The sequence below is a fragment of the Oryctolagus cuniculus genome, chromosome 12, assembly GCF_964237555.1.
Source record: "Oryctolagus cuniculus chromosome 12, mOryCun1.1, whole genome shotgun sequence".
NCBI lineage: Eukaryota > Metazoa > Chordata > Mammalia > Lagomorpha > Leporidae > Oryctolagus > Oryctolagus cuniculus.
This window is the reverse complement of record NC_091443.1, coordinates 65339944-65356276: the sequence shown is the minus strand read 5'-3', so window position 1 is coordinate 65356276 and position 16333 is coordinate 65339944. Positions and strand designations below refer to the sequence as shown.

Sequence of the window (16333 nt, the reverse complement as noted above, 5' to 3'; positions counted from 1 at the left end):
ACCAGGCCCAGTTAGAAATGACCCTGACCACGTGCAACAGCCAGGTCTATTTTAAGCTATATTGCTAAGTGAAACAGGTGGTTGAAGGAATATGTCAGTAGTACATCTTCCTGATTTTGATTAAATCAAATAGACAGGCTCAGATACAACAATCCTAGCAAATAAATACTCTGAGTCACTCTCTCAACAACTAAGCAACCATTTCTTCAATGAGAAGCAAGTATCAAACCTGATTAAAATGGGTTTGTTCTGCCTTACAGTATAAAATGCATACTTTAAGGTATATTAACCTCTACATTCATAGGCCTGACGAATGACTACTGAAAAAGAAGGTGTCAACATAATAGAAGTTTTTACCATAGATGGCCGAAAATGATAGGCTGCTTACTTGCGTGTTTCAGTCTGATAATACAAGCCATTCCTTACCATACTTCTGAGATCCAGCAAAGAAAGAACGTGTAAGAACAAAGGGTCTCTCCTTCCCTTTAGATCGCTGAATCAGTCCTTCTGCAGTAGCCATTTGCTGTAAGGTCAAAGGAGAAAAACTTCAAAGACATAATTGATTACAGCATTGCGCAGACATCCTCAATGAGCTATTCAATGTACCTGCAAAAATTAAATAGCAGATGGGGCCTGCATTGGGGCACAGTAGGTTAAGCCATCGCTTACAAAGCTGACATCCCATTTGAATGCAGGTTCAATTCCTGGCTGCTCCACTTCTGTTCCAACTCCCTGCTAATGTGCCTGTGAAAGCAGTGGAAGATGGCCCATGTAAATGGGCTCCTGCTACCCACACGGGAGACCAAGAGGGAGTTTCTGGTTCCTGGCTTCAGCTTGGCTCAGTCCTAGTTGTTGCAGGCATTTGAAGAGTGAACCAGTGGAATGAAGTTCTCTCTCTGTCTTTCTATCCTCCACACCTCTCTCCCTCTCTAATTTTGCCTTTCAAGTAAATAAATCTCTCTTTTTAAAAGATTAATTTATTTATTTGAAAATCAGAGTTACAGAGGCAGAGAGAAAGACAGAAGTGTCTTCCATCCATTGGTTCACTCCCCAAATGGCCGCAACAGCCAGAGCTGAACTATTCTGAAGTCAGGAGCCAGGAGCTTCTTCCCGGTCTCCCACACAGGTGCAAGGGCCCAAGGACTTGGACCATCTTCTACTATTTTTCCAGATTCCAGGCTTCAGCCTTAGCACATTAGCTACAAGCTGGATTGGAAGTGGAGCAGCCATGACTGGAACTGGCACTCTGATATGGGATGCCAGCGTTGCAAGTGGCATCTTAACCTGCTGTACTACAGTGCTGCCCCTCCCATTGATGTATTTATGTATTGCCTCTGTCAATAAAATTTTGGGGTAGTATCTAGTGCCCTTTTGTAATGGTTCCCGTCAAGACAGAGTTTCTTTGTTATCATTAATCTCACATTATTTTTTAATTCATCAAGTTCATTATGGAAGGAAAAAAAGGAAAAGGAGAAATAACAAACAATCTTGTACTGGCTACAACAGAAGACTCATTGCAATTGTCAGAAAAGATATACCAAGAAATCTAGTATGGTTATTACAAAGCAAAGGACACGTAGCCCAAAGGCAGGGCACATGGGTCCCGAAGGCCTTTTCTCGGATGTCTCACCTGATAGAAACCATAGATGTTGTGAAGCTCTCTGTGCTCCCAGTTGCCATGATGAACAGCATTTTTCTGCATGGTTTGCTCTGGCCCTCTAAAGACCGAGGGCTCATTCATGTCGTTCCATATGAAGAGGATGTCCGTAGAGCCCTAGCAAGCAAATATTGGGCATCACAATACTCCCGCAGTGAAGGTATTAACATGATGGCATTCTTCATTTTCTTTTTTCCTACCTCATTTAATTTCCTATCATTATGTTTATTGCCTATGCTCTGTCCAGTGCATCACTGCTCAATTATAAGCCCCCTAGGACAGGGGACTTTGTTTCATTCACTGACAAATCCAAACACCTACAACAGTATCTGGCACACAGTTCTCAATAGACATTTGCTAATGAATGAAAAAGTGCTGCCCTGTACTACTGTCTGTGAAACACAAATCGCTCACCAAGTTCGCTCTGAGACCTCCCTGGAGAACCTCTAGAGGAAAGAATGTGAATGTTCACAATCAGGCTCTCTATCATCCATAATCTGCTACAACTCTTAGCTAAAGACGCACATAACATGCCCAGATTCTACCTTCTCTCTGAAACTCTCAGATAGGACAGCTGTGATACCTGTATAACATGACCTATAGTTTGTGTTCTATGTAGAACTGCCAAAATTAGATGGGGCAGGGACAGTTGGGTCATCTGCTTACAGGGTGCTATAATCCCCTTTACTAAATCCTTAGTGTCTCAACATTTGACTGAATAGTTACAATTACAGGGAGTTTTCTTTAGTAGCTTATTACATTATTTTTTTGTGTCCTATTTCTTGTAACATCTCCTCATAAGTCCTAGCTTGCCTTCTGGGACACCACAAAACACATTTGCTGCCTCACCCACATAAGTCTTTCAAATCCCTGCAAGTAACTTACTTACTTTCTATTTATATATCTATCTATCTGACAGATAGAGTTAGACAGTGAGAGAGAGAGAGAGAGAGAGATCTTCCTTCGGTTCATTCCCCAAATGGCCGCTATGGCCGGAGCTACGCCGATCCAAAGCCAGGAGCCAGGTGCTTCCTCCTGGTCTCCCATGTGGGTGCAGGAGTCCAAGCACTTGGGCCATCTTCCACTGCCTTCGCGGGCCACAGCAGGGAGCTGGACTTGAAGAGGAGCAACCGGGACTAGAAACCGGCACCCATATGGGATGCCGGCAGCACAGGCAGAGGATTAACCAAGTGAGCCACGGCGCCGGCCCCAGTAACTGACTTTCTAAACATGTATATTCTATAAGCAAGGCTACATAGTATCCAAATATTTATTTTTTAAAAAGATCTATTTATTTATTTGAAAGAGTTACAGAGAGAAATAGAGACAGAAGGGGAGAGAGAGAGAGAAAGAGAGAGAGAGAGAGAGAGATACCTTCCATCTGTTGGCTCACTCCCCAAATGGCTAGAATGGCTGGAGCTGGGCCAATCCAAAGCCAGAAGCCAGAAGCTTTTTCCAGGTCTCCCATGTGGGTGCAGACACACCCAAGCACTCAAGCCATCCCGGCGCTGCTTTCCCAGGACCACCAGCAGGGAGCTGATGGGAAGTAGAGCAGCTAGGACTTGAACTGCTGCCCACATGGGATGCCCACATTACAGATGACAGCCCAACCTAGTACTCCACAGTGCCAGCCCCCCCCCCCCCAAATATTTATCTTAATTGCCATTCTTTAGCACCTTGTATGTTAATGACTGACAAACATTTTGTATAAAGGGCCAGAGAGGACTTTCCAACTGTGTGGGCCATAAGGTCTTTTTCAATTACCCTTCTCTGTGAAAGCAGCCCGAAACAAAGCAGCCCGTACAATGAGTACGGCCATATTTGGCCACCAAGTTGTCTACCCCTGCTTTAAACTCTTTATAAGTATAGTAATTCATGATACCCAAACACTGGCAGTGAGGGGTGAAGACCTGCAACTGGCAAAGAGACCTGAGTTCTAATCTTGGGTCCAGATGAACCTTGGCAGGTATTTTTAATTTCCCCATGTCTCAATTTTTCAACTATGGGAATGCATTTAATTATACTTCCAACCATAGAAGGCATTGTCATGAAGAACTGGTATGATGAGTGTTTAGCCAAGTGCTTGCACATAGTATGTACTCAGTTTGAACTAAGAATTACTATACTCCTACTCCTCATTATTAAGAGCATGATAATTGCTTGAAAACAGATCTCCAGATGTGGCCTCTCCAGGTTTCTTTGTGGTTCTTTTTTTTTTTTTTTTTTTAAGATTTATTTATTTACTTGAAAGTAAGAGTTATACAGAGAGAGAAGGAGAGGCAGAGAGAGAGAGAGAGAGAGAGAGAGGTCTTCCATCTGCTGGTTCACTCCCCAATTGGCCACAATGGCTGGAGCTGTGCCAATCTGAAGCCAAGAACTTCCTCAGGGTCTCCCACACAGGTGCAGGGGTCCAAGGACCTGGGCCATCCTCTACTGCTATCCCAGGCCATAGCAGAGAGCTGGGTCGGAAGCAGAGCAGCCGGGACTAGAACCAGTGCCCAAGTGGGATGCCAGCACTGCAGGCGGCAGCCTTTCCTGCTATGCCACAGTGCCGGCCCCTGTAGTTCTTATCAATCTTTTTTTTTTTTTTTTAGAAAAAAATCATTTATTGTTATACTTTCCTTTTAGTGACAATTTACGCTTTGTAAGATATTTTCTGGGCCAATGCTATGGCATAGTAGGTTAAGTATCTGCCTCAGGCATGGGCACCACATGTGGGCACCAGTTTGAGTCCCAGCTGTTCCACTTCTGATCCAGATCCCTGCTGATAGCCTTGGAAAGCAGTAGAAGAAGGCCCAAATGCTTGGGCCCCTGCACCCGTGTGAGAGAACCGAAAGAAGCTTGGCTCCGGCCATTGCAGCCTTTTGGGGAGTGAACCAGCAGATAGAAGACCTGTCTCTCTGCCTCTCCTTCTCTCTGTCTACCTCTCAAATAAATAAATCTTAAAACAGTTATTTTCGGGCCGGCGCCGTGGCTCAATAGGCTAATCCTCCACCTTGCGGCGCCGGCACACCGGGTTCTAGTCCCGGTCAGGGCGCCGGATTCTGTCCCGGTTGCCCCTCTTCCAGGCCAGCTCTCTGCTATGGCCAGGGAGTGCAGTGGAGGATGGCCCAGGTGCTTGGGCCCTGCACCCCATGGGAGACCAGGAAAAGCACCTGGATCCTGGCTCCTGCCATCGGATCAGCGCGGTGCGCCGGCTGCAGCGGCGGCCATTGGAGGGTGAACCAACGGCAAAAGGAAGACCTTTCTCTCTCTGTCTCTCTATCTCACTGTCCACTCTGCCTGTCAAAAATAAAAAAAAAAATAAATAAAAAAAAAAACAGTTATTTTCACATGAATCATCATCTTGAAATAATAGTTATAGAATATAATTTTGTATAAAATATATAGTGATTTGAATGTATAATAAGTCTGTTATATTTTGAAATATTGCAGACTCCATTTTCACCGAGGTGAAAATCCCAGCTTTTGTGTATTTAGTAACACATGTGGCACCTCTTCTGCCACGACTAAAGTCTCTAATATGGTGGCCATCCTTGCCTTTTCATACAAGTAGTATCTATCAAGTGTTACTCAATGCAACAGAGAACTTCCATCAGTCAGTTTTACCCCCCTCTCATTCTTTCAAGTAACTAGGAAAGAGCAAAAGAATACAAACCAACCTGATAAGCAGAGAACGCAAAAAGACCTGCATACCACTCTCTGACCTTGGGATTGGTGAAATCCAGGTAAGAGGAGAGACCTGCAGGAGCAGAACAGTGCACAGTTTGTTCAAAAACTGGTCCTTACCGGAAATGTGTTGTAAAAGAAGTCCCAGATGGGAGAGCAGGTTAATCAGTGGATATCCTACAGCAAATGTCAAAGACAGCTGACAGAAGTACAGTGAGGCAGGAAGTGAATGAGGGCCATGCTGGACTCCAGTGACACTCCCCAGAGCTCTCACCACCAGAAGCCCAGGGGAATGCCAGCAAACAAGCTCTGGCTGCAGCCTGTCCCTCATGGACGCCTGTGCTAGCCCAGGTAAGGACGGCAGACATCCGCAGGGACCCTTCGGTTCTTAGAGCATTCAGAGGGGAGAAAGGCAGGCAAGGTGTGGGTTTATGACAGAGTGCTATGGCTTTGCACTAACAACTTTCAAGTCTCCAGAGGCAGCTGAGGTGCCCACGGTAGGCTGAGGAGACATAGCTATGGGCCCAAAGAGCAAAGAACACAGGAGAGGGTCTGCAGGGCTTTTCTTCCTTCTCCTCCCCATTCTCTGACTGTTATTTTATTTTATTTTATTTTATTTTATTTTTGACAGTAGAGTTAGACAGTGAGAGAGAGAGACGGAGAGAAAGGTCTTCCTTTTTCCATTGGTTCACCCCCAAAGTGGCTGCTACGGCTGGCGCGTTGCAGCCAGCATGCTGCGCTGATCTGAAGCCAGGAGCCAGGTGCTTCCTCCTGGTCTCCCATGTGGGTGCAGGGCCCAAGAACCTGGGCCATCCTCCACTGCCCTCCCGGGCCACATCAGAGAGCTGGACTGGAAGAGGAGCAACCGGGACAGAATCCAGTGCCCCAACCGGGACTAGAACCCAGCGTGCCGGCGCCACAGGTGGAGGATTAGCCTAGTGAGCTGCAGCACGGGCCAGTTCTCTGACTTTTTACCTCTATTTGCTTACAGAGATATCATGCCATTGAGGTGTGCCTGTCCCTCCATACATTCAACTATGAGTGGTAAATATACCCAAGGCATGCTGGACCAGGTGTTATGAAAGACACGAAGGCAATGCCATCTCTTGCTTACCATATAGCTAGAGGAGCAAGAGTTGTCTGCAAGGACTGAAAACGATGCCGTGCACCCTCCCCCAGCTGGAAATAGGAAGTGCACAGAGTAAGGTCATACCAGGCCAGCATATCCCTTCAAAATCCGCCCCTTCACGGGTCTTCACAAAGAAGCCCTGCTCTTTGGCCTTGGCGTACACTGAGTAGTCAGGATCAGTCTTGATGTGGGGGTCGCTGATGACCACAAGCTGTCAGCACATAAAGGTTTGAAGAGCTTGTCAGTTTTACACGAGACATAAGTTCATTTAACCATTTTCAACATAGTTTTGGAGGCCAAAATTTACTTGGAAAAAACTACAATTAGTATAAAAATATTTCAAACACCAGTAAAATCTCATAACTTCACGTACTTATGGAAATTTAAACTGACATCAAAACTAAGTTAATGCTCATTTATAATTATTGCTGCCAAACCAATATTATTATAGAAATATTTATTTATAAATATAAATAATATAAATATAATACAAATATATTTATATAAATATAATACAAATATAAATATTTATTTGAAAGGCAGAGTGACAGAGAGAGGGAGACACACACACACACACACACACACACACAGAGAGAAATCTTCCATCCACTGTTTCACTCCCCAGATGGATGGGGCCGGGCAAGGCCAAAGGCGGGATCCAGGAACTCCATCCAGGTCTCCCACATGGGTGCAGGGGCCCAAGAACTTGGGCAATCCTCTGCTGCCTTTCCAGGTGTATTAGCAGGGAGCTAGATTGGAAGTGGAACAGCCAGTACTTGAACTGTCATTCATAAGGGATGCCTGCATTGCAGGAAATGGCTTAACCTGCTGTACCACAATAATAATCCCAAAATAAAATTATTAACCTTTCTGCTTGTTATACACAAAGGATTAAGTAGGCAGATTGCCTGCTTCTGAAACTGACAAGGGATAAGATTTCATTGATAAAAGGAAACATAAAGAAACCAAAAGAATAACACATTCAGAAAAAATAAAAAAGTCCAAAACCAATGGTATGGGCATATTAAGAAGATGGTTTGGGGCTGGCATTGTGGTGCAGCGGGTAAAGCTGTCACCAGTGACTCTGGCATGCTATATGGGTGCCAGTTTGTGTCCCAGTTGCTCTACTTTTGATCCAGCTCCATGCTAATGCACCTGAGAAAGCAGTGGAAAATGACCCAAGTGTTTGGGGCTCTGCCACCCACATGGATGAAGCTTTTGACTCTTAGCTTCGGCCTGGCGCAGCCCTGGCCATTATGGCCATCTGGGGAGTGAAACAGTGGATGGAAGATATCTCTCTTTCTCGTTTTCTCTCTCTCTGTAATCCTGACTTTCAAATAAATAAATAAATCTAAAAACAAACAAGAGCAGACGATGGTTTAAGAAAAGCTGTGAGACATAGCTGTGTCTCTAGCTTTTCTCCCTACTTTTGTAACATCATCACTCTAACCCAGTCGAGGGCCTCAATGCCACTTTATGTGGTTAGAACTACCTTTCAATCACTCCTCCTCATCTTTATTATTTTTTTAAAAAAGATTTATTTTATTTATTTGAAAGACAGTTACAGAGAGTGGTAGAGACAGAGAGAGAGGTCTTCCATCCACTGGTTCACTCCCCAGATGGTCTCAATGGCTGGAGCTATGCCAGTTCAAAGCCAGGAGCCAGGAGCTTCCTTGGGGTCTCCCACATTGGTGCAGGAGCCCAAGGACTTGGGCCTTCCTCTACTGCTATCTCAGGCCATAGCAGAGAGCTGGATCGGAAGAGGAGCAGCTGGGACTAGATCTGGTGCCTATATGGGATGCTGGCGCTTCAGGCCAGGGCGTTAACCCACTGTGCCACAGCCCCAGCCCCCTCATCTTTATTCTAATTGATACCATATATTAAAGTTTAATTCTCTGTTCTAAAAAGCTCTAAGTTTTTTATTATGATAAAATACATTTAACATAAAATTTATCACTTTAAAATGTATAGTTTCGCAGTGTTAGGTACATATACATTGTGGTGCAACCAATCTCCAGAGCTCTTCATCTCGCAAAATTGAAACTCTATACCCATTAAGCAACAACTTTCTATTCTCGCCTCCCAGCCCCTGGCATCCAACAATCTATTTTCTGTCTCTGTGAACTTGACTTCTTTCAGACTACAGGGGCCATACAGTATTTCTATCTTTGTGAGTGGCTTACTTCACTATCATCCATGCTGTCACATGTATTATAATTTCCTTCACTCTTAAGGCTATATACGTTATATGGATATAACACATTCTATTTATTCCTTCATCTACTGATAATATGTGGGTTGCTCTATTTTTTTTTTTTTTTTTTTTTTGGACAGGCAGAGTTAGACAGTGAGAGAGACAGAGAGAAAGGTCCTCCTTCCATTGGTTCAACCCCCAGATGGCCACTACGGCTGGCGCACTGCACCAATCCGAAGCCAGGAGCCAGGTGCTTCCTCCTGGTCTCCCATGCGGGTACAGGGCCCAAGCACTTGGGCCATCCTCCACTGCCTTCCCGGGCCACAGCAGAGAGCTGGACTGGAAGAGGAGCAACTGGGACAGAACCCGATGCCCCAACTGGGATTAGAACCCGCGGTGCCAGCACCGCAGGTAGAGAATTAGCCTAGTGAGCCGTGGCACCGGCCAGGTTGCTCTATCTTTTGGCTACTGTGACTAATGCCTCTTTGAAAATGCACATAGGAGGGATCTTCAAAAGCTTCATGGAAATGCTAATTATGAAAAAATTATATATTTCAAAAATTTTTCAAAAATAAACTTGTCTTTTAATTTCACTTTTCCATAAAATTATCTATTCAAATCCTTGTTTTCAATACATTTGGGAATATTCAGAAGTAAAATTGCTGGATCATAAGGTCATTCTTTGTTTACCTGCCACCCTGTTTTCCACAGCAGCTGCACCATGTTATGTGCCCACCAACAGTGCACGAGGATTCTGATTTTTCTACATCCTTGACAACACTTGTTATTTTCTGCTTTTTAAAAATTTATTTGAGGGGACAGTGCTGTGGCGTAGAGGGTAAACCTACTGCCTGCAGTGCTAGCATCCCATATGGGCACCGGTTCGAGTCCCCAATGCTCCATTTCCGATCCAGTTCTCTGCTATGGCCTGGAAAAGCAGAAGATGGCCCAACCCCTTGGGCCCCTGCACCCTCATGGGAGACCTGGAAGAAGCTACTGGCTCCTAGCTTTGGAGTGGCACAGCTCCAGCCTTTGTGGTCATCTGGGGAGTCAACCAGCAAATAGAAGACCTCTCTGTCTGACTCTCCTTTGCTTTCTGTATAACTCTGACTTTCAAATAAATAAATCTTTTTGATTTTTTGAAAGGCAAAGAGAAAGAGAAAGAGAGTGTGCTCACATCTGGTGATTTCCTTCTAAGATGCTTTGAATGGTCAGGGCTGGGCTGGGGCCAGAACCAGGAGCTAGGAACAAAATTCAGGTCTCCCATGCGGGTGACAGGAACTCAATTACTGGAATCATCACCACTGCTTCCCAGAGTCTGCACTGGCAGGAAGCTGGAGTCAGGAGCTGGAGCTGGAAATCGAACCCAGGCACTCTGGTATAAGATGCAGGCATCTTAATTACAGGCTAAATCCTTGTTCCTTTTGGAATTTTAATAATAGCCACTTCAATGGTATGAAGTGGTATTTCACTGTGGTTTTGATTTTATCTCCCTATTGATTAGTGAGCATCTTTTCCTGTGCTCATTGACTATTTGTAAATTCATGGAGAAAAGTCTATCCAAGTCCTGCGCTCATTTTTAATTGTTTTTGTTGTTGCTGAGCTGTAGGAGTTGGTTATATATCCTGGATATCAACCCCTTATTCAAAAACTTTTAATGTCTCCAAATGCATACAAAGCTTACCATAAAGTCCCAACCTTCCCAGTCAGATCTCCCCTGCCACCCCATTCAAACCTTCACACGCCCACTCTGTCAAACCAGCACCCTGGATGCTCCCTTCTCTGGCGACATGGCCCTCTCCCTCACCCCTACTTCCCCACTTCTCCAATAGTTACAGACTCGTTCTTCCAGGCTCATCTGAACTGCACTGGATTTGTTTGTTTATTTGAAAATCAGAGCCACAGAGAAAGAGGGAAAGACAAACCGATAGGCAGAGAAAGACAGACACAGAGAGGTCTTCTATATGCTGATTCACTCCCCAGATGGCTACAATGGCCAGGGCTGGGCCATGCGGAAGCCAGGCGCTTCTTCCAGGTCTCCTAGATGGGTGGCAGAGGCCCAAATACCTGCGTCATTTTTCACTGCTTTTCCCAGTCCATCAACAGGGAAATGGAACAGAGGTGGAGCAGCTGGGAGATCAAACTGGCGCCCATCTGGATGCTGGTGTTTCAGGTGGCACCTCTACCTGCTACACAACAGTGCTGGTCCTGCCCTGGGGTCTCGCGCTGCTGCTCTGTACTGTTGCTGGAGACCTGCCTTTCCCCCACTCACTGTGACACCCTGAGAAGCTCATGCCTGCATCCCCTCTGTCGCTCCCCCACTCGCGGAGGAACGACACAGGACCCTGCGCTGTTCCCTTTGCCCGGCCCTTCCCGGGTTTGCTGCCACCCAACCCCCCTCCGCGCCCCCGTGCGCCTGCCCATCTGCCTGCCTCCGCGGAGGGGCGGCACACGGCCCGCCGGCTCTCTCAGGGGTTGCTCAGATGTTCCTGGTGCATGTTGTCTCTCTCCTCCTTTATAATCCTCTTCCACCAATCCCAACTCTGCTACCCACACGCCGAGTACGCTGCTCTCCTCCAATCAGGGGCAGGATCAGCTCCTACAGCTTGTTAGTCAAATTGGTGAGGCAGCTGTGTGGAAGTTGTTTATTCCCTCTCAGCGCCATATGGTGGGAGATCAGATGCATAGAGTTAGTCTTAGCAGTTCCAGTAATTTAGTCTAGTCTCAGTTGCTCCCCACACCCTCCATCAGGAGTACAGCATCAGGAACCTTCAAAAGATTTGATAAACAACGTTTATGAGGACAGAAGTTCTGGAGTCAGGCAGACAAGGGTTCAGATTCCCACCTCGCTACTTATGCACTTATTCAGATGTGCTTTTGTGCAAATCTAAAAAAATGCAGGGGCCAGTGCTGAGGCGTAGCGGGTAAAGCTGCCACCTGCAGTGCCAGCATTCCATATGGTGCCAGTTCAAGTCCTGGCTGCTCCACTTCCAATCCAGCTCTCTGCTATGGCCTGGGAAAGCAGTAGAAGATGGTCCAAGTCCTTGGGTCCCTACACCCATGTGGGAGACCTGGAAGAAGCTCCTGGCTCCTGGCTTTGGATCGGCACAGCTCCGGCCGTTGCAGCCAATTGGGGAGTGAACCAGTGGATGGAAGACCTCTCTCTCTCTCTCTCTCTCTCTCTCTCTCTCTCTCTGCCTCTCCTCTCTCTGTAACTCTGACTTTCATATAAATAATAAAATAAATCTTTGGAAAAAAATAAATAAAAAATTAGTGGCAAGATCTGTATCACAGTTTTGTGATGACTGGATGGGATAATGTACTTAATTATATGGAGTAGCTCAAAATTACTGCTTGATAAATGGTATTTATTAATAGGATCATTAGGAATTAACAGGATTGGCTCTGGCCACCTGTGAAAAGCCTGAGGATCAGAAGAATGGGTTAAAAAGGCAAGTTCAATCTCAAAGAGGGGGACTGTGTCTGTTTACATGATACAAATGGGGTGCACCGCCCCTTCTCTCTCCCTCTCCTTCTCTCCCTCCCTCCTTCTTTCACTGTTGCCAATACCACCACCATCACTTCTGCAACAGAAAAGAAGCACTACAATTTCCAGTGGCTTCTCCCCTCTTCATTTTCTACTTCAGTCCTTTTCTCAGCCAGATTAACAGGTGAGGTCCATCAGAGAAGCATGCAGGAAAAAGAAGTGGTATAATGAAGAATCTGACTCTGCCAAGCCCTGCCACGCTCCCTTTCCTTTCTGCCCACATTGTGGCAAACTGACAGACAGCCCTGGTGCTCCCACCTCTGGTGCCAGCAGAAAATTCAAACCCATTCAAGACTGGGTTAAGCTGCAGCCTGTGATGCCAGCATCCTATATCCAGCTCTCTGCTAGTGCACCTGGGACCCACATGGAGACTGACAGAAGCTCCTGGCTCTTGGCTTCCATCTGGCCCTTTTGGGCATTCAGGGAGTGAACCAGCAGATAGAAGATCCTGCTCTTGCTCTCTCTCTCTCTGTGTAACTCTGCCTTTCAAATAATCTTTTTTTTTTTTTTTAAGTCTCAGCCCATATGCAAGAATCTGCACCCAACCCCTCCCTCCAACAATTATAAAAGCTGAGCCAGTCTGCTTTCCTAGTTTTCTGAAGCTTTTTTCAAACCAGTCTGGGAAGCGCGCTGTCTTCAGAAGTCTCATTATTTGAGTATAAGCCATGGATACACTTCTGATGCGTGTGTCATCCATCTTGATGTAGAAACCAAATGTTGATGGATGTGGGAGAATCACTCACATGCCTCCAGATAGGCCACAAGAAATGAGAATGAAAATGCTAAGTCTCTGGTCTCAGTGTGATAGTGTTGAGATGGTAGAATGTTTAAGTGGCAGGCCCTAATGGAAAGTAATTAGATAATCAGAGCATTGCCCTTGGAAGGGATTAATGTGTTTCTGACAGGACTGGGCCAGTTCCTGCAAGAGCGTGTGTTATAAAAGAGTGATTCTGGGGGCTGGCGCTGTGGCATAGCAGGTAAAGCTGCTGCCTGCAGCACTGACATCCCATACAGGCACTGGTTCGAATCCTGGCTGCTCCACTTCTGATCCAGCTCTTGGCTATGGCCTGGGAAAGCAGTGGAAGATGGCCCAGTCCTTGGGCCCCTGCACCCACATGGGAGACCAGGAAGAAGCTCTAGGCTCCTGCTTTTGGATAGGCACAGCTCTGGCCGTTGTGGTCATCTGGGGAGTGAACCAGTAGATAGAAGACCTCTCTCTCTCTCTCTCTCTCTCTCTCTCTCTCTGCCTCTGCCTCTGCCTCTCTGTAACTCTGCCTTTCAAATAAATAAATAAATAAATAAATCTTTCAAAATAAATAAAAGAGTGATTCTGGATGCTCCAGGGCTCTGTGTGATGCTTGCTGTGTGATCCCTCCCCCTCGTTTGCATTCTCATCATGATGCTATCCACCAGGTTGGGAGAGAGTCAAAAGGTTCTCACTGGGGCCTTTGCTATGGCATAGCGGGTAAAGCTGCGGCCTGCAGGGCTGGCATCCCATATGGGCACCAGTTCAAGACCCAGCAGCTCCACTTCCAATCCAGCTCTCTACCATGGCCTGGGAAAGCAGAAGATGGCCCAAGTCTTTGGGCCCCTGCACCCATGTGGGAGCCCCAGTAGAAGCTCTTGGCTCCTGGCTTTGGATTGATACAGCTCTGGCCTAAGCAGCCAATTGGGGAATGAACCAGAGGATGGAAGACTTCTCTCTCTCTCTGCCTCTCCTCTCTCTCTGTGAAACTCTGACTTTCAAATAAATAAATAAATCTTTATAAATAAACAAATAAATAAAAGGCCCTCACCAGGGCTCAGCAGATGCTGGTATCATGCTCTTAGATCTGCAAAACTGAGCTAAGCAAAACTCTTTGTTGATATATTACCTAGCCTCAGGTATTCTGTTATAGCGACACAAAATAGCCTAACACAGGGACCTAGACAATTAGAGCAGGGATGGATGGAGATACCACACTTTCACCCTGCATTTTTCTTGTGGTCATAGTCACAATTACGTGTGAAGGTACCATTTTCATAGCCTTCTTTAAAAAAAATCAGATGGTTCTCCTTCATGAGTATGCCCAGGCAAGTTTAAACAATTTTTAAAAGTTCTGACATTTAAAAGTTTCAGAAATACTAGCTGATTTTACCTTACGTTTTTTGCTCCTGAGCAGCTCTTGCATCCTTTTGGGGTTGGGGAATCTTTTTTTGTCCCAGGTGAAGTACCTCTTTCCCTCAGTGTGCTCTATGTCCAGCCACATGACGTCATATGGAATGTCATGTTCATCAAATCCTGCATCCACTGCTTTTACATCCTGCTCATCTTCATAGTTCCAGCGGCACTGGTGGTACCCCAGGGAAAAGAGAGGGGGCATGGCTTGTGTACCTAAAACAGGAAGATGACAGCTGAGTCAGCGACCATCACCGTGATATGGTTCATTTGATAGATGTTTCCACAATGTTAACAGGGCACAAAGCACTAGGTTTTGTATTGTACTTAGTATACTGAGGATAAGAAAAGATAGTTCCCATCTTAAAGGAGGTGACCATTTGGCTCATGAGGCAGGCATATAAATAAATTGCTATTTCAAAGGCATCCGCCTAGTGGGCATGTGTTTGGCACAGTGGTTAAGATACTGCTTGGGATGCCCACATCCCATACTAGAGTGCCTGGGTTGGAGTCCTGGCTGCGCACCTAAATCTGGCTTCCTTCTAATGCATACCATAGGAGACAGCAGGTGCTGACTAGTGGCTAGACCCCTGCCACCCACGTGAGAAACCTGGATTGAGTTCCCAGATCCCAGCTCCCAGCTTTGGCCTGGTACAGCCTTGGCTGAGGCAGGCAGTTGGGAAGTGAACAAGAAGATGGGCATTCTCTGTTTCTCTGTCTCTCAAATGAATAAATAAGATGTAAGATGCCCATGTCTCATGATGGAGTTTCTGGGTTTAATACCCACCTTGGATCCTGACTCCAGCTTCTGGCTAATGCAGATCCTAGGAGGAAGGGGTGATGGCTCAAATAGTTGGGTTCCTGCCACCCATGTGGGAGACCTGGATTGGGTTCTTAGCTCCCACCTTTGGGCCTCACACTCCCAGCTTTTCAGGCATCTGAGGAGTGGAGCAATGCATGAGAGCTTTGTCCGTCTGTCTCTGTCTAACACACTTTTAAACTAGTGCTTTGGGAGCACAAGGAGATTAATAAATTCTGCCTGCAGTGAAGTGTGCAGTCTTGAAAGGCTGCACACGGGAAGTAACACCTGGTTATGGTTCTTTTTTTTTTTTTTTAAGATTTATTTATTTATTTGAAAGGCAGAGTTACAGAGAGGCAGAGGCAGACAGAGAGAGGTCTTCCAGCCGCTGGTTCACTCCCCAGATAGCCACAATGACCAGAGCTATGCCGATCCAAAGCCAGGAGACAGGAGCTTCTTCTGGGTCTCCTATGTGGGTGCAGGGGCCCAAGGACTTGGGCCATCTTCTACTGTTTTGCCAGGCTACAGCAGAGAGCTGGATTGGAAGTGAACTCGAGATGGCACCCATATGGGATGCTGGCACTGCAGGCGGCGGCTTTACCTGCTATGCCACAGTGCTGGCCCCTTGGTTATGGTTATTGAAGAATAAGTAGGAGTGTGCCAGAGTGGACACTCAGAGGATCCCAGGCACAAGGAATATAAAAGACATAGAGGCAGAGAAGTAAAGGACAGGCTTAGGAGAAAATAAATATGCTAGGGGTTACTATGTGAGGAAGACCCACCAAAGATGAGACTGGAGAGGGGCAGTTGTAAAGGGCCCTGCAATTCAGCCTAGCAATTCCACATCTTCTCCCAGGGGAGGCCAACCACATTTTGGCAGGATGTGACTTTAGCTTATCTACATGTTAGAAAAATTAAGTCAGGGAGCACTGATGAAGCTGACTTGAAGAGAAAGAGACTGAAGTCAGGAAGAGCTGGTGGGAAAGCACTGTCGACATTTGCTGTAACATGGAGGACTTCTAGTTAACCACTTGGATTCATCTTCTTCCCGACCTCAAGTCCTCCTACAATCAGAGTAAAGAAAAAAAACAAACAAAAAAAAAAAAAAAACAAAGGAATAAAGCTGCAAAAACAAAGAGAATGGAGGAACAGTAACTTCGGCAAAAAAGCTGGGAGGTGG

At 46.0% G+C, this 16333-nt stretch overlaps 1 protein-coding gene across 10 annotated transcripts in view; it reads right to left on the bottom strand.

The window, feature by feature from the left end:
• Nucleotides 1-16333, bottom strand: part of GANC (glucosidase alpha, neutral C) — an 81344-nt gene that overhangs the window by 27947 nt on the left and 37064 nt on the right. For 6 of the 10 annotated variants that reach the window (XR_011380876.1, XM_002717959.5, XM_017348096.3 and 3 more), the window contains 5 exons: nucleotides 14335-14570; nucleotides 6540-6666; nucleotides 5320-5399; nucleotides 1631-1774; nucleotides 427-523 (listed from right to left, as the gene is read on the bottom strand). Coding sequence is in view for 6 of the 10 variants with exons in the window: in XM_002717959.5 (XP_002718005.2) it covers nucleotides 427-523; nucleotides 1631-1774; nucleotides 5320-5399; nucleotides 6540-6666; nucleotides 14335-14570 (684 nt within the window). In the remaining 4 variants the exon portion in view is untranslated. Of the gene's footprint in view, nucleotides 1-426; nucleotides 524-1630; nucleotides 1775-5319; nucleotides 5400-6539; nucleotides 6667-14334; nucleotides 14571-16333 lie in introns of those variants that run through there. The other 4 variants (XR_011380877.1, XM_051822467.2, XR_011380879.1 and 1 more) reach the window with 4 other exon arrangements.